Source organism: Zea mays, chromosome 1 (assembly GCF_902167145.1).
Source record: "Zea mays cultivar B73 chromosome 1, Zm-B73-REFERENCE-NAM-5.0, whole genome shotgun sequence".
In the NCBI taxonomy this organism is placed as follows: Eukaryota; Viridiplantae; Streptophyta; class Magnoliopsida; order Poales; family Poaceae; genus Zea; species Zea mays.
This window is the reverse complement of record NC_050096.1, coordinates 116,754,981-116,773,782: the sequence shown is the minus strand read 5'-3', so window position 1 is coordinate 116,773,782 and position 18,802 is coordinate 116,754,981. Positions and strand designations below refer to the sequence as shown.

General features: G+C 40.1%; 1 protein-coding gene and 1 long non-coding RNA gene across 2 annotated transcripts; both read left to right on the top strand.

Moving 5' to 3' along the window:
* Window positions 1-13,811: 13,811 nt before the first annotated feature.
* On the top strand, window positions 13,812-15,658 carry LOC109941372 (uncharacterized). Its single transcript, XM_020542153.1, has 7 exons — window positions 13,812-13,964; window positions 14,120-14,541; window positions 14,627-14,707; window positions 14,796-14,915; window positions 15,008-15,264; window positions 15,376-15,582; window positions 15,644-15,658. The coding sequence occupies exons 1-7, from the start codon at window positions 13,825-13,827 to the stop codon at window positions 15,656-15,658; spliced, it is 1,242 nt and encodes a 413-aa protein (XP_020397742.1). The 5' UTR covers window positions 13,812-13,824.
* Window positions 15,659-16,555: 897 nt separating this feature from the next.
* Window positions 16,556-17,807, top strand: LOC109943668 (uncharacterized). Its single transcript, XR_002266727.3, has 3 exons — window positions 16,556-16,786; window positions 16,883-16,952; window positions 17,428-17,807. It is a non-coding gene; the product is annotated as an uncharacterized lncRNA (long non-coding RNA).
* Window positions 17,808-18,802: the final 995 nt, after the last annotated feature.

The following is an 18,802-nucleotide window of genomic DNA, read 5'->3' as shown; positions in this document are numbered from 1 at the left end:
TGGCGGAAGGAGTGGGGGGAGCACTGGAGCGAGGCTGAGACACAAGGCGACGAACTCGATAGGCTATCTGATCTGAGGAAATCTGGAGCTAGCCTCCCTGCTCAGCCTGCTCTGTTGCTGCAGCAAGTGCTGCACGAGCGGCTCTGTCCATGCGTCCCTTCTTTCTGCCCTCCTGCTGCTCAAGGTAAACTGTCTTGCCTTTGACCTGCCTCAAGGGGCGAGGAGGGTCCCACTACTAAAAAATCACCCTAATGCCACGACAGATATTGCAACAACAATATTTTTGTTGCATTAGATGTTAGTTATTGCCACAACCTTTAAAAGTGGTTGCAATATATGGACCATTTTGCCACCATTTTTGTGCATTGCGATAACCATGACTTTTGTTGCAAGAGTAATGTGTTATTGCTACCACTAGAACAGTTGTTGCAAAATTACCCTAGTGCCACCCCGGATAATGCAACAACACTAAAGTTGTAGCAATAGGTGTTAGATATTACCACAACCTTTAAAAGTGGTTGTAATATATGCACATTTTTTGCCACTTCTTTTGTGTGTTGCGATAATCATAAGTATTGTTGCAAGAGAAAGATGTTATTTCTACCACTAGAAAAGATGTTGCACAAGCACCGTATTGCCACACTGGATATTGCGACAGTAGTAAATTTGTTGCATTATGTATAGTTGTTGTCACAACCGTTAGAACTAGTTGCAATATATGCACATTTTCGCCACTGTTTTTGTACATTGCAATAGTGATGACTTTCGTTGCAAGAGAACAATGTTATTGCTACCACTAGAAAAGTTGCTGCAATGGCGGTTATGCCACATATTTTCTTTGTTGCGATAAACTTAAATTTCATTGCAAAATGTTGTTGCCATTTGCAAACAAAAATAATTTGATTGCAATTTGTTTGTCAATTCACAACTAATTTAATTTGTTGCCATAATTTATCCTTTCATTGCAAAAGGTTGAAACTATTAGATATTGCATAAAGATTTCAAGTCTGTTATATATGTGCAAAAGCAATGTCACGTTAGTGTAAGAAACGTTTGATATTCTAAAGGGAAATAATTCTTTTCACAATTTCAAATTTGATATATACATCCATTCCAAAAATAGAAACTAATACAAGGAAAAGTAAAGGCAAACAATTCTTTCTAGATAATTTCAAAACTGATATATATATATGCATTCCAAAAATAGAAACTAATACAAGGAAAAGTATCACGACAGTGTAAGAAATGTTCAACACTTTCCAAACATCGTCACATATATACAACGAGCGGCCTCCAAAAGTAATTTACAAATAGCAACCAAGCCGCTACCGCCTGTGGGTCGATTAATTAGGACGATAGAAACCTCCAAAGGCGTGGTGTACAACTAAAGGCCTCAGGTACACACACAGGTAATTAACACTCTCCAACGCACACCTGGAACTGCTCTCCTCTGGCCGCCCCTCGTGCCTTTTTCTATAGCCACCACGAGCACCTGCTCAATTTATTTTCCAACAACAGTAGGACCAGTTGTCCTCTTACTGCCCCTCATGTGCCTTTTCTCAATGCTCTCTGTAGACGTCAGGACCCCTCACTGCTTAGTTTACCTTCCAACACAGCAAGGACCTACTCTGCTACCATCAAGACCCCTCACTGCTCAGTTTATCTGCCAACACATAGAAAGATTCACTGCAAGAGAAAACATGATACATGACCATCAGGTGACAGGTAATGATCAAATCAATAATTAGCAGGATAAGGATAGCAACAAATAAGCAAGTGATGGCAGACCTTGTAACAAATATATGGAATTAGATAGTATTACATTGCGTTATTAAATCACAGGCCTTGTCACAAATTGTAATGTTTTCTATGGCTTCAGTTTCCCTAGCTAGCAGATAATGAACCAATCCCAAGTGATGCCAACAGTGCCAGCTACTAAAAAATCACCCTAATGCCATTATACACCTCATTGAGTTGTTTGGTGAAGACATGACAAGGTGGACAGCAATGAGATCCCCAATACAGGTCAATTGTCTTGGCAGTAAGGTCAGCTATAGGAATCTAAAACAAACATTGTTGGCAATTCAAACAAAGTTGCATCAAGAGTAGCCGGGTATCTTGAAGCCAAGAAAGCTGATAAAGGTGTAGGGTGTTTAGGTGTACAAGGTCAATAAAAAGAAATCAGGAGATCTACAAAGGTGCAGGGTGTTTAGGTGTATAAGGTCAAGGTAAATGTTAAATGTGTAGCATGCAACATAATTAGAATAATGAATGTGTTATTTTTAGGAGTGCACTTAAAGAAAAGATATGACCCCCAACTACAAATGATAAGAACTAATTGAGCAATAATTTCACACCATAACACAATCTAATAAAAGGGTGAAAACGTACAAAGAAAAACTAACTGAAGCCATGGAATCAACATCATTTGTTGTTCATGTTTGGCGTTTTTCTGGAATCATTTTCATCATTTTCAAACTCAACATGATTGCACACTAAAATTTTATAATTTGCTCTGCATTCTATGATTGTTGGCAATTTAAAAGTAAGATGGAATATTAGATCGCTCTGATGTCAGTCAGCAATTGAGGACAGTTTGATTCCAGTATATTTGACTTGGTTCTTGGGTGCAGGTTCTAGGCATTAAAAGGGCAACATCAAGGAGATTATTTAGAAGTATATAGGTGAGCATATATATATGAATAACATCAAGTTATGATTTACAAAATACCTACACATCAAGGAGGGGTTCCAGTTGTCAATAACATTTGAATGGCTGGAAATCACTTAGCAGCTACACATCAAGTTATCTACATATATACCACAAACATCTCATGTCAACTTGCTAACAGGAGAGTAAATAGGATTTTGAAAACTGTGTTGTTGCTAGTGACTACATATTGCATGAATTAATAACTTATCATTAAACTTTAAAGCTCAATACTGGTTATGACTGAAAATCAGTTTAACTTTGTTTTTTTGTTACAAGGCTCGACTGGTGATTTTAATCTTTGACTAGAAAGCCATGTCTCAGAATAGTAGGAGTTGGATGCGCATGCACTTCACGACAAATGAGTGGCAAACAAATTTCAGAAAGTTCATACAAACTACATTTGGTGGCACTGCTAGAGGAGAAACTGCACCATGTCCATGTTCAAGATGTCGATGCATGTCCTACAGAACACAATCTCAGGTTCAAAGTCACTTGGTTATTAGAGGGTTTGATGAGAGCTTCATCGAAGAAGGAAACCAAGAAAATGATTCAGATGAGGGCAATGCTGCAGTAGTTGTCAATGATGATGAAACAGGTGACAGTGGTTCTGTGACCGAACTAGTTTCAACGCTAATCAGTGGTGCTATACATGAAGACATCATAGGAAATATTAATGAAGAGCCAAATGCAAAAGCAAAGGCATTCTTTAATCTATTAACAGATGCAAAGAAGGAATTGTATCCAGGTTGCAAGGAGGTCACTAAGGTATCTTTTATAGTAAGGCTCTTTCAGATTAAATGCATGTTTGGTCTTAGTAAAAGTGCATTAGCGGCCGTACTTCAGTTGTTTCGGCTTGTTCTCCCAGAAGGCCACCGTGTTCCGGACACATTGGATAAAGTACAAAAGGTTATTCATGATCTTGGCCTTGACTACCAAAAGATACAAGCATGTGTCAATGATTGTTTGTTGTTTCGGAAAGAATATGCAGCCATGGATACATGTCCAACATGTGGTGAGTCTAGATGGCAACCAACGATTTCTGGTCATCATGAGGAGGCAACCAACAAGCATGCCCCGCGGAAAATCCTAAGATATTTCCCAGTTATTCCTCGATTGCAAAGGTTGTATATGAATTCGACCACATCTGAATATATGCGTTGGCACAAGGAGGGCTTAGTCCAAGATAACAAAATGAGGCACCCTACTGACTCTAAGGCATGGAAGCATGTAGATAACATATACAAAGATTTTGCTATTGATCCTCGTAACATTCGGTTGGGTCTTGCATCTGATGGCTTCAATCCATTTGGGATGGTCAATGTTGCGTACACTATATGGCCTGTCATTTTAATCCCTTACAACTTGCCACCTTGGTTGTGTTTGAAACAACCTTTCTGGATGTTGTCAATGTTGATACCCGGTAAAAACTCTCCAGGAAACAATATTGATGTATATTTGCAGCCTCTGATTGATGAGCTCAAAGACCTTTGGGGAAAAGGTATTGAGACATGGGATGCCAAGGAGAAGAAGAATTTTAATTTGAGAGCAATTCTTCTCTGGACAATTAATGACTTCCCAGCATATGGGATGTTATCTGGCTGGAGCACAAAAGGCAAGTTTGCATGTCCATACTGCCACAAGGATACCGACTTCTTATGGTTGAAATGTGGATCCAAGCATTGCTACATGGGACATCGTCGGTTTCTGCCTATGGATCATAGGTGGCGCAAGAACAAGGCCAGTTTCAACAATACTGTGGAAACAAGGGAGCCTCCAGTGCCATTGAGTGGTGAAGGGGTTCTGCAACAGTATGAAAGTTTTGAGCAAATCACTTTTGGGAAGTCTACAAGGAAAAGGAAGCAGCGTGAGGAAGAAACTAGATGGCACAATTGGAGGAAAAAGAGTATTTTTTTGAACTACAATACTGGGAAAAATTGCTCGTAAGGCATAATTTGGATGTGATGCACATTGAGAAAAACATTTGTGACAGCATATTGGGGACTTTGCTAGGTATGGAAGGGAAATCTAAGGATGGCGAGAAGGCTCGACTTGACATGGAGCATTTAGGCATCAGGAAGGATCAACACATTGTGCTCGGGAATGGAAAATACACCTTGCCATCAGCACTTTACACATTGGGTAAGGATGAGATGATATGGTTATGCCAATTCCTAGAAGGCGTGAAGATGCCTGATGGTTATGCCTCTAACATAAAGAGGAGTGTGGATGTGAACAAGTGTAAGGTGTCTGGTCTAAAAACTCATGACTGTCATGTTATTTTTCAAAAACTATTACCCATTGCAGTTCGCAATGTTTTGCCAGAAAATGTTGCTCTTCCATTGATTCAGCTTAGTAGGTACTTTAATGCAATATGTTCAAAGGAGTTGAGTGCTGAAGATTTAGAGCAGTTGAGCACCTCGATTCCTGAAACCCTTTGTCGGCTTGAGATGATTTTCCCACCAGCCTTTTTTGATATAATGATTCATTTGTCAATTCATCTAGCTGAAGAGGCTAAACTTGGTGGACCCGTGTGCTATAGATGGATGTATCCAATTGAGAGATATCTACGTACTCTTAAAGCCTATGTACGGAACAAAGCGCACCCTGAAGGCTCGATAGCTGAGGGATATATATTAGAGGAGTGCATGACATTTTGCAGTCGCTTCTTGCAAGATGTGGAAACCAAGCTTAATCATGCAGACCGTCATGAAGCTGCTGCTGTGAATGAACCACCATCTGGCTTAAGCGTATTTGCCAACATTGACTACACTAAGAAAGGATTCACTGTCGAGTCACTTTCTAGGAGTGAGCTGCAACGAATGAGGCACTACATATTACAAAACTGTGATGAGGCTACTCCATGGATAAAGTAAGATCTTATTTCAAAATCTATATTTTGATACTATGCATTGGCATGTTTCATAGAATTTGAATTACCTGAAGCCCTCTTTTAAAATATTGTAGCGAGCATATGGACGAACTAAAAAAATTAAGTACACGGAATGTTGATCAAAGGCACAAGGAACAATTTGTAGGCTGGTTCGAGCGAAAGGTGGGTTATGAGTAATTTGTTTTATTTGTAATGTCATCCACTAACTGCTACTCAGTATTATATTTGCAAATAACTTAAACATGTTTTGTTGGCTGCAGATCAGCAAACTAAATCAACAAGGGAAGACAAGTGACCTGCTCTACACACTTTCACAAGGACCAGACCATCGGGCTCGTGTTTTCAACAGATGCTTCATCAATGGATTTCTTTTTCGTACAGAAAAGATAGAGCAGAACCTATGCACACAAAATAGTGGTGTTGTTGTGAAAGGAGATGAAAGCTCTGGTAATATTGACTGGTATGGTGTGATTAAAAAAATTATTGCACTAGATTTTCCTCAAGGTAAGGAAGTTTTCCTCTTTCAGTGCAACTGGTTCCATGTTCCTACTGCCAAGAACAAAGGACGAGGCTACCAAAGGGATCAGTATGGAATTATTGATATTGATAAAACTCGGTTGTGCTATTTAGATGAGCCTTATATTCTTGGTTCACAAGCTGAGCAGGTGTTTTATGTCAATGGTACAAAGAAAAAAGATTGGTGCACTATTGTAAGAATGAATCCCCGAAATCTGTTCGCCATGCCAGAATCTGAAAATTCAGAAATTGATCTTGATTCGCTGCACGTGGGATTCGAAGGCATGAGTGTTTCAAGCAGCGATGAAGTATTGGTGAAGTGGAGAAGGTCTGACATGGAAGGTGTAATCGGTGATGCTTGTGTCATTGAGAAAGCACTTGCTGAATTTGTGGAAGAATCACATGATATTGGGTTAGCAGATGAGGAGGACGAAGAAGACAACACATACATTGATGATGGATATGTAGCACCTGTGGACTCGTCACGCGACGCAAACGATGATGATTTTTTTGTTTAAAAGAAAAGTCACAGACTATTGGATACGAGAAAGATGTTATCCGAGGTTGGCACACACTAAATTGAGGCAAACACGTACAATCGCGTAGCTATTACATATCCAGTTCTGATCAGTAGATTTTGGTTGTCATGACTTTAGTGGACAACGGCTGATTTTTTTGATAAAAAGGAAATTATGACTTCTTCATATGTATAAGATTAGATTGAAGATAAACTTTATATTAAATTCTATGGCAGCATATATTCAATAATGCCCAACTACTGAGGTATATATCACAGTGCAAACAATACAAAGCTTTAATATGCTACAAACTGTAACCAGCTAAAAAAATATGCTACAAACCGACTCAAAATAAACTAGAAACACAATCCTAATACACTAAAACATCTTTTCTCCTTTATATTAAGTCAATCAAAGTTACAACACAAGGAAGTATATAACAATCTCAAACAGTGTAGTATAGACTCACTTTCAAAAGTTTCTATACACTGAAATAATGAAGACCTTTTGTAAGAAACCCAACAAAAAAAACGTACCAAATCCACGTGCAACATCATACTATGATGCACTAGCTTACTGAGCGTGTAATGTATTTGTATGCGTTGTGTGATGCTATATATACGGATATCGCTTCAAAGCAAGCGCTCACTGTTGTACACATTCAATGCTTGACAGGAAAATTTCAATATGTAGTTAAAAGATCACATTGTTGTTGTTGTTGGCATTTAACCAGAAATTTTGTTCTTCTGGTATTATTATTTCTGTGCACGTGTTTTTGTTTCTTATTACGAATTTAAATTAATATTTATGTGCATCTATCATGCTTTTTATGTATAACTTTTTCGTAGAGTCTCAATACTCTCAAACTCTTGAAATGGGCTACCTGACTAAATAGTCCATAAGTAAAATTTATAGCACCTCACTATTTTTTCATGATCATTCATCAACAGGTTCAAGCAAGAACCCTTACGCATCCGAAAAGAAACTACCAAAAAAACTTCCCAAAACTAGATATTGCCTTCTAGGCTTCTACATGAACACTCTATGAAGTTCTAAGGTGCTTATTTTATGCACACGGTATAATTATGGATGTATTCATGTTTAACCTTAGAAGAAATTGTGTAAATATAAGAAACTAATTTCAGAAGATGAAAAAGACAGAATTAGCCCCTTCTCTACCTTTGTAAAATGTGTATGAACAACTTACTGAATTATCTCTACAATTGCAAAATGTGTATGCACATCTTCTAAACGACATAATACTGTAATTATCATTTACATTACGTTTTTTATCCATGTACACTTTTTATCCATGCGTGCAATTTTTTATCCACGCACGCGAGGCGCGCAACCGTTACTAGTTATTGCAAAAGACGATGATACGTATGCTCCTACCCCTCTAAGGGACGGGCGGAGGGATAGGGTTCGGGGACTTGCCTGGACCCTGGAGAGAGGAAGCCGACGATGGGACGTCGAGCTCGGCAGGCGAGTTGTGTCGCATCAGGTGGACCTGCACCTTGAGGACGGTGGAGGGATAGGGTTCGGGGACTAGCAACTGAAGGTACATTCAAATCTCCAAAAAAAAGAAGAGCCAGATTAGCAGACTACACAAGCAACATCGGCTTTGGGGGTTCTGAGGGGGAGCAGCGATACTCACGGAGCCGGTGACGGCTAGGACGACGAGGGTGATGCGCGCCTATTCAGCTCCTTCGCTTAGGCCGGATGTCGTGATTCGGGATGGAATCGCCGCCTCCTCGATGGATCTTTGCCGGCAGTCTTCAAATCAGCCCTGAGATTCCCACCGGGCAAGGAATCTCCCTCCACGGAAGGTCGGAGTGGCCGGAGGGGATGGCAGGAGCGCGGGAGACGGAGCGAGCGGATGAAGAGGGAAGGGGGACGGCTCGCGGGAATGGGTCGAGATAGACTGATGAAGATAGCAGGCAGATGCGTCGATACTCTCGATGCCCACGATGGCGATCGATTTGCCTCCGTGTGTGCTTGCACGCGTCCTCCTCGATACATTAAAAACATGAGTATTGTTGTTACTCCCTCGTTTCCTGTTAGTCTGAGAAGAGGAAATGGAAATTTTAAAACAAAAACACAATGTTATTTCTATTTTTGATATTTATGAATTACCGACCGTTTGTCGACTGTTTGCCGACCGCTTCCGAGTGTGTTTACCCATAACAATCACCAAATTCATGGATTCTTGCTCTACGATAAAAGCAAGAATACGAGTTTGCATAACACATTCTAATAGTTCTTCAAATGGATTTGCTAAATTTAGTTACTTACTATCCAGTGTGCTCTTTTTAGTAATTTAGTCAGGTCCGGCGTGCTCTTTTTTATTTCCCTTGCAACGAGGCAGCCAGATCCAATACATGTGACACAACCTTCGCCTCCACCATCGGACCGCCGCTCACCCATAGGTCACGTCGCCAGATGTCGCTTCCCAACACGTCGCGTTGACCGATCTTTCCTCTTTGGTTGGATTTATGCATTGCACCAATCTATTTCTTCTTTTTTAAAAGGAAAGTGGTTGTAATACTATGGTATTTCATTCAAATGACTGTTGCTGTAATAATCTTTCCTCTTTGGTTGGATTTATGAATTGCACCAATCTATTTCTTCTTCCAACTCCTCTATAAAATAGCTTTAATCCTATTAAATAACTCATTTGTGTTATGGTACAATTTTTAAGTAATTAGGGCAGCTAATATATTAACTAAAATGTTTATGTGGTGTGGGAGGAAAGTGCAAAACCTATATTTGTTTATGAAAAACACGTGAAAAAGTTAGACAGATATGTACCATACAAACTAAATGGAATCCACTGTCGCTGAGTTCTGATGCTTGTTCCCTCCTTGTAAAATGGAGAGGAAACAATTCAGTTAGGTTTCATTGAGAGAGTGATCTACACGCTTAAGCTTCTACTAGTTGAGTCGTACAAGAATACTCAAAATGAGCAATCCTAGATTAACTCCATATTAGCATTATTGTAACGGTCCAATATTTTTCTCTAGAAAACCATGAGTCATACAGGAATACTAAAAAATGAGCAATCCTAAGTTAACACCTTATTAACACTATTGTCTTAATGAGCAAGACTAAAAATGCAAAGATCCCATTTCTGAGCTGATTTCTTTGTTGTATAATTCTTTGAAGAGTTAATCTGTGACTTATATAGCCTTATAAGTTATAAAAACTATGAAATACATGTCCAATACTTTATACAGGTTTCTACACACAGAATACTGAGCTATCACTAACTACAGTTTCCTCAACCAAGAAAAATTAGGGTCAGCTATAGCTAAAAGAAGAGCAACATGCCAACAAGTATTTACTTACCAACAGTTTGATCGCCCCAAAATCGCATGTCTCCCTGAGTTATATGTTAAGCTAAAAAATCCAGTCAAAACTTATTTGAATTGAGCTAAAACATACTATGTTGCATTTATGTGAGTAAATCACACTATATTGTTCACACTATATCCAGCCAACAAGTATTTACTTACCAACATACTATGTTGCATTTATGTGAGCTAAAACATACTATGTTGCTTCACGTGGCATTTATGTGAGTAAATCACAAAGCTTACTACTAAAACATACTTTAAAATACTGGGCATGAATTCTTATTTGAATTGAGCTAACTTGAACTATATTGTTCTTTTCAGGAGAAGGCAGCTGAGAAAATTGTTGAGAAAATATATCAAACAGAAAGATTTAAGCTAACAAGAGAAGAGGAAAATGCTATTTTCCAAACAACATTCAAGGAAACAACAGGATGTAAGGCAAACAGACTTCATGGTCATGGGTACCTATCAAGATATCCAACAAGAAGTCAAGTGATGGAATCAAAGTTCCTCGAACAAGCTCGTGCCACGGTTGCAACCAACCAAAAGAACATTGAACTCGAAAGTCAGGTCCAGTTGTTAAATCAAAAACTTGCGTGTGAGGTTGCAGAACGAGAAAGAATACTACAGGAAAAAATGCAAGCACTGCAAGAAGAAGAAGAAAGAAAAAGAAAAGTGCAAGTGTTTAGGTCGGTTTCATTTTCCACTGTTAAGCCGAAGCTTCTCCATCCGTAGCTTCGGAACTGGTTCGTCCTTCTACCAGATTGCGCCTTTCATACCATGCGCACCTTCATCTCAAGGCCGAAGGTTCCTGTGACAGTATATTATACTTGAAAAACATGTTAGCCGTATTTTTGAGAACCTTCGGAAGATGAAGACCCCAACACCATCCAACAAGCTCACTCGTCGCAATGATGCAACCCGTACTCGATGGTCGGCAAGCTTAACGAACCAGCGAGTCCTATCCCTCAAACTGCGAAATAGCGTGGCCCCACCCCTTTTTTGGCGCCCATGCCTTCAAGAAGATCAACATTCGACACGCACGACTTTGATTCGGTTATTATGAATTTAGTGATAAGTTTGATTCTTTTATCTATACATTGAACTTGTATCATGTATTGATATAGAACTTGAATTCTATGAAAGTTATTTATGGTCTTGTTTAATTTTATCATATAGTGTTATTGGCTATTACGAATAATCGCCATGTGTCCGCCACAGCGCACTAGCAGTCTAGCGCCAGCAGAAGCCAGCAGCCTCTAGCCAGCCACCCGGAGCGAGAGAGAAACGAGCGCCTGGGGCCTGGGCAAAGTCCGTCAGGGAAAGCGGAAGCGAGTGGTAGCTGGCCTGGCTAGCTCAGACACAATCCCGGCGCTCGCTGTCGCGGGCTCCCAGCCTCCCCTCGATCGGCCTGGGTCAAGCTCCGCGACCGCGACGGCCACGCACGCACGCACGTGTCCTCCTTCCATTCCATCGTGCTCTACTGCTCTGCCTGCCTGCCTTATCTCCTCGTACCGACAACACGGATGGTTGACGGGCGGGCGGACGGGCATACGACGGGCCCCCGTTCGTTCGCAGTGGTCGCGTCGTGGCGCGGGGCGGGGCCTGCTGCGCGCGGTTGCGGATGCGGGCGGGGCTCGTTCGCGATGTGCTGGGGCGTGGAATCACGCAACGCGCAGCCACTTGGCCCCGCCAGGGATTATGCCGCCGGAGGTGCGGGGGCGGCCAACTTGCAGTTCTTCAGTGACTCATGAGTCTGATTCTACTGAAGGGGTCCAAAGAGGGTTTTGGTTACCATCCCTCTCACCCTTGTAGTTCTTCAGTGACTCATCAGTCATCTCATAATAAAGAGAGATACCAGTAGATTTGATTGTGATGCCACGCTCGGCTTCATCTGCACGAGTATCAGTCATGCGAACATCACCAGCAACTTCCTGGGCAATAATCCCAGCAGCTGCCACAAGGGAATCTGTAAGTGTAGACTTGCCTGCAAAAAAACAATAATACAAAGAAAACATATTAACGAGCATTATTCACAACAATTACACCTTTCTTCATCCAGGCAACGTTCCCAAATAGGAAGGGCGCAAGGGCAGGCATTCCTCGTTCCTCCTTCCTAATCTGCTCTACTGCAAGGGTTTCATCAGCCGTCGCCCGTCCGGGTTTCAGGTTGAGGTACGCGCCGCCCCCAATCTCCATTCCTAATCTCCGAGCTCCGTCCCCCAATCTTTGTTCTCCGTCCGTCGTTCGACTCCACTCTCCAGGCCGACCTGGGACCGAGCAGGCACGCACCGGCACACACTCTCCCTGGTCCGTCGTTCATCTCTGAAGCATCGGCTGTCTCTTTTTTTTCTCTATTGTCGGCAGCTTGCACGCGTCGGTGCCAGGTCTGGTTACTGTTTTGGCTTGTGCGTTTTGGATCTTGCTGTTGTGCGTTTTGGATCTTGCTGTTGTGTGTTATCTGTCAGACTTCCAATTAGAGAAGAACCAGGATTCACAGAAGCACGATTAGCCATGCCCAGAAGGAGACCTCCCCCGATTCCTGGTGGATGCCAAATAGGGGATTTTGAATGTTCTGAATATGGCTTTGGACTGCCCCAGAGAAACTGGGGCCCTGATAAAGTCCCAGGAGTGCTGAAATGCCCAGGAGTTCTGAATATGGCTTTAGACCTCCCCCGATTCCTGGTTACTGTTGTGATCTTGGTATGAGTGGGAGTGCTGAAATGCAGCTCCCAGGGACTGGTTACCATTTGAAAACACTTGATCATACTTAGACCGGTTGCTATCCTTGCCAATAGGAGCAATCTTTGGAGCATTTGAAATCAGGGAAGGAATTCTGATAGGACTCATTCCATTTCCAGTTGGAGATCTGGTGAAAGCTTGCAGCATATTGCTATCTGTTGGACTACTGTATTGAGCCCATGCCCCTGCCACAAGGATTAGGGAAAAAAACTTAATTAATTTTTATATACAGGGGGATTGACTCCAAAATACATGGGGGCAGCGTTATACAAAAACTAGTTCCAACAGAAGTACCTGGAGGAGAGTTAGCAATAGGTGAGCCAACATGAGAATGTATGTAGGTTCTTGGCTCTTCTTGGTCCAAATCGTGACCAAGCTGCTGCATCAAGCTAAGTCATAAGAAAACAAAAAAAATATCAGATCAGTAAACTACATTATAAAAAATTTAAAAATATCAGATAAGTAATGATCAGTAAACTACATGGGAAAAATTCACATGTAGGAAAAGTAAGTGAAACAGCTTGGTGCCGAAAACTCAATTTCAGACATGTAGATTCACACACATTAAATGACTCCGGAAGGAGTAAAGAAACGGACAATTTAAATTGCAAGTGAATTATTCAAAATAAAGTCAGCCGTCACTGCACTATACATCTAACTTCCAAGCTTATCAGAAGCAGTAACTTCATAAGTCTCTAGAGTATCATCATAAGAATGTGGCACCCAGAACCACAGCAAAATGACAGCTCCAGCAAATATAAATATATATATATAATTATATATATATATAATTCAGAATATTGGTGAGAAGCTGTAACAAGAAAATAGCCTTGAAAACTAAATCAGAGGCATACTTTCTGCGTGTTCCACCAGGACGACTTGGTTCCAACTTGATTCGTTTTCCAGCTATCTCACTTTTATTCAGTGACCGAAGAGCAGCCTCTGCTGCTCTTACATCATAGAACTCAATAAACTTGTTGGTGTTTACCGTCGGCATCTATTACTGCACATAATTCCATAAACCAATCTATTGTTATACTTACATGATTTTTTTGTTCCCTGCCCTATCAGCATCTATTTTCCTGACCTATGATGACGACTCAAGGAGGTTTGCAGCCGACAAGCAATGAAGCTAATATGTGCACCAACGACAATGGTAGCCAACTTGGTACACGGATTGTGGACGAGATTATGGCCGGGAAGAACGTCTTCTTTGATCTTCCTGACAAGTAAAAATCTATCTACCCATATTGTTCTCTACTGCTTTGGCCTTGGCGCAGATCATAATTATAGTATATTGTTTTCATACCTCTTAATTGTTGAATGAAATCTTTTTACAACACTATTTTAGTCATTGTTTGCTTAGAATAAATTTGTGTTGCAGGTTGACTGGTGAGATATGGACCTTGAAATTCCATTGCATTGGAGCACAACCTGGAAAAGAAATTGTCACAGTAAATATTGATAAAGCTTATGTTGCCTTTTACAATGTGGTGTACATAAAATCGAAACTTGGATATTCTGGGAGGGACTTCTTGTTTTACAAGAAACGATGTGGCATTGATCGATCCAGGCTATTGGCACTTGATTACATCCACCAAGAAGAGGCCATGCTGTCTGATAACATGGATGAGAGAACAATAAGTTTTGTGCTCACAAAAGATCCACCCAGTGATCTAGAGGTAAGCATAACTCCCATCAAGCGTCCAAGGCAGCGAACAAATGTTGATGAAGAAACTATAGAAGTGTCGATTGATGCATATAAGGAGTGGCTTGCAATACTACAACATGATAATCCAGAATCGGGTAAGTTAAGATGTCAAACTCATTACATTAAATACATGATATGTTATAGTTTCCACAGTTAAACTTACATATTGTTTAAGTGCAGATTTAATGGATGACTTCAGGGAGGATACGATCAAAACATATAAAGAATGGTTAAGGCATCAAGGCGATCTTCCAGATATCTGTAATTTCTTTTATTTACAGCCTACTAACATATAGTGTATATTTTCGCAAATTGTTAGAGATGTAACTGATGCCTATGCTATCCGCAGTATTGTATGAACGACAAAGCAATGATGACCTAATATTATCAGATGAAGAAATTCATGGCAGCAGCAAACCTACTGCTAATTGGCCATCTCATGCTAGACGTCATAGGAAAAGAGATCCTGGTATTTTTTACTAAGAGTGTTTTTTATTCAAATGTTGCAATCTTCTACTTTGAATATTTCTACCCATTCAGATGTTATTGGTATATATGTAGATAACGATGGAGTCTTTAAAAAGGAGGGGCGTGGTACCCTTAAGGGTATAGCAGCAGCCACCAAGCGAATCAAGAACGGTGATCACAAACTTAAGATTGAATTTTCATCTAAGCTTGGAGGTCCTGTAGGACCAAACGCTCGCACTTTTGTGGATGAAATCGTATTGTTTACAAAGAAAAAGGCACCACTCATTGGAGTGAAAAAGTGGAAAGATATAGAGCTCAATGTTAGATCTTCTATAGCCTCTGACGTACTGGTATGTGAAATTTCTTTACTTGAGCCCTAACAGTTAGCTAGAACTATTAGTGGTCTACTATTCCCAAATTACTAGACAATTAACCTTCTCTTTATATCAAAACTGAAACAGCGAAGGTGGGAGTTTCTAACCAATGAGGACGCGCATGAAAAGATCTGGTCTATTGCTAAGGAGAGATACAAAGGATGGCGATCAACGTTAAGCTCAACATACAAGGCATACAATAGTTATGCTGAAAGGATGAAAAACAAGCCTGAAGATGTAGACATCGTCGAGTGGCATTACATGATGTTGTATTTTGGATCTGAGAAATTCCAGGTTTGCTGTTTCATTTCCTTTACTTTAACGATTGGCACTTGCATAATATGGATGATTCTAGCGATTTATTTATTAATTCATTTCCAACTATTATTATTTTCTAGAAAATAAGCAGCCAGAACTCGGAAAACCGTCAGAAACAAAGAACGAAGCATATAATGGGTTCTAGAACTTTTTCCCAAATAAGCTTTCAACAGGTAATGATATGACCACTACTTTATTTTCCATGATTAATGACAAACTTGTATGATACATTCTTCACATTACAGAGAGATCCAGAAACTGGTATAGAACCAACCGATCTATCCCTTTGGATGATTACTCATTGTAAAAATGATGAATGGTCGGAAGAGGCTTCACGTGGCATTTATGTGAGTAAATCACAAAGCTTACTACTAAAACATACTTTAAAATACTGGGCATGAATTCTTATTTGAATTGAGCTAACTTGAACTATATTGTTCTTTTCAGGAGAAGGCAGCTGAGAAAATTGTTGAGAAAATATATCAAACAGAAAGATTTAAGCTAACAAGAGAAGAGGAAAATGCTATTTTCCAAACAACATTCAAGGAAACAACAGGATGTAAGGCAAACAGACTTCATGGTCATGGGTACCTATCAAGATATCCAACAAGAAGTCAAGTGATGGAATCAAAGTTCCTCGAACAAGCTCGTGCCACGGTTGCAACCAACCAAAAGAACATTGAACTCAAAAGTCAGGTCCAGTTGTTAAATGAAAACTTGCGTGTGAGGTTGCAGAACGAGAAAGAATACTACAGGAAAAAATGCAAGCACTGCAAGAAGAAGAAGAAAGAAAAAGACAAGTGCTTAGAGAAGAAATGAGGCAAGAAATGGTTGCTGCCCTTGCTGCTGTAGCACAACAGGTATAAAATTTGATATTTGTATTTTTACCATCATTGCTATTAGAAACTTTTGCAACATAAATTGTTTGATCAATTGTTTAATGCAGAGCAACCGTGAAAGCACCACTCCAATCGATCCTTCTTCCGTTGTCCCTACTAAACCTCCTGAACTCATCCCAGCTGATCCTCCTGCACCTGCACCAAGTAGTGCAAACAACGTTCGTACACCAGACACAAACAATAAGAAAGACAATATGCCAACAAACTATATTAGCTCTTACACTCTAAGGAATGCTGTGACAAGACGTGTGCAGGCAAGGGGCAACAAAAGAAGCGAATGTGTATGGAATGCAAATGTTCTTGCATTATGATCATATAAACTGTTTTACAACATTTTTTTGATAGTTTTGTTTTTGTAATCCTGAATATGATAATAGGTACAATCCGCAAGTGCAAGCGAGAAGCAAGGTAGATCAACTTAAGAAGCTCTATCAAAGTGTGTTTAAGGTATGTCCACAATCTATTTTTATTTCTTTTGTAGTTGTGCATGCAATGGATTTTAGTAGCCTAAACAGATTTTAGTTAACCATAGGAGCAGTACACATGTTTGTGGCTCTGTGCAGCATGCTTATTTGGTAGCTTGTTTTCGCTCTTGTTAGGCTGGTGCTGCAGCTGCCTTCTCTGGTAGAGATAGAGTAGAACGCTTGCTGCTGCGTGCTTACTGTTGTTGCGTGCTACTGTTTGTTTCTTGCCGCTGCTAGCTGCGTGCTGCTGCGTGTTGTTGTTGCTGCTTGCTGCATGCTGCTTGCTGCTTGTTGCGTGTTGCTGCTTGCTGCTTGCTGATGGTTGCTGCTGATGCTGCTTGCTAGGAGTTGTGTTGTAGTTGTAGTTGTAGCTGTAGGCACTACAGTTGTAGTCTTCCACTAATGATTAACCAAGTTATTGTAGCTTTACTAATTATTGTTTTGAACACTTCCAACAGGTTCCTTGTCGTCGTGATATCGTCGCCAGCCTAGCTAACCATCGCTTGCATCAATGGAGGGGATGGAGGGGTACACGATGGCAAAAAAACTTCCAATAATTTGCTAGTCTTGAGTAGTTTATTATCTATGTTATCACAATCCAAGCTAGTACGAGGATGCTGTGATTGTGAGCTATGTTATCAAATTAATTTGTATTTGGCCACTATTTATTTGGTGCAACCTATTTGTTACAACTTATGGTATGGATATAGTTTATATATGAGACAAGAGACAAATATTATGGTTGTCAATTTTGGTTCTGACGTTACTGATGTAAAATATAATTCTTTTGCATAACATTTTATACCCAATAGAAATGCAAAATGCATTGTCGTATAAATTGTGGGTTTGAATATGTGTAAATGCAACGGTTTTATTAGTTGTTGTATGGTTCAGTTGCAATGATTTTTTTGTTGCAATAAGATGTAATTACCATGGATCTATTTCGTTGGGACTTCAATAGTCGCAACCTTTTCTTCTTGTTGCAACATCATTAGTTATGATATTTTTGTTGTTGTTGTTATAACGGTTCTTACCATAGATAATTTTTATAGCAAAAAGATCATGTAGCCACGAGACACATTATGTTGCAAAATGATCAAATGCAACAAAATTATTTGCATTGCAATACATCTTGTTGCCATGAGTCACTTGTGTGGCACTAGTGTTTTGTTGCCACGAAGCATCTTGTGGTAACAAAGCCATTTGCAACAGATTTAAACGTGGCATTAACACGTATTACCATGAAATATGTTGTGGCAATAGAATTTTTGGCAACTATCGTAAATGTTGCAATATAACTTATTGCAACAGAATAGTCCATTGTAACAACGAACTATTGCAACACTTGAATACGTTGCAAAAGATGTAGTAATTGCAACAGAACGTAAAATTGTTGCTATAGCCTATTGCCACTCTGTTTTCTGCAACAGCAGGCAACGGTAGTTGTTCTATCACAATTGGTGCCTTTCGCAACGATTTATGGTCTATCGCAACGATTTTTGCCCATTGCAAGAAGGTGATTTTTTAGTAGTGTCCTCGTCGTCTCCTCCCCCTGATGATGAGACATTCTTTGTCCGCACCATCCTGACTTGACTGTTGCATGATAGAGTGAAAAGATGAGCAAAAGTAGAGAGTAGACGATAAGATCTCAAATAGACTGATAGCTACCTAGAAACCTCTAGAGAGAGAAAAGATCTAGGACAGGAGACGGGCACACGGGCAGGCGCGATCACTGAAATGACAGAAGAGGTGAGCATGTATCAATCACATAGTCATAAGTATATGAAATGTGAATAAATACATACACAGAGAGTTAAGACACAAAAACTGAGT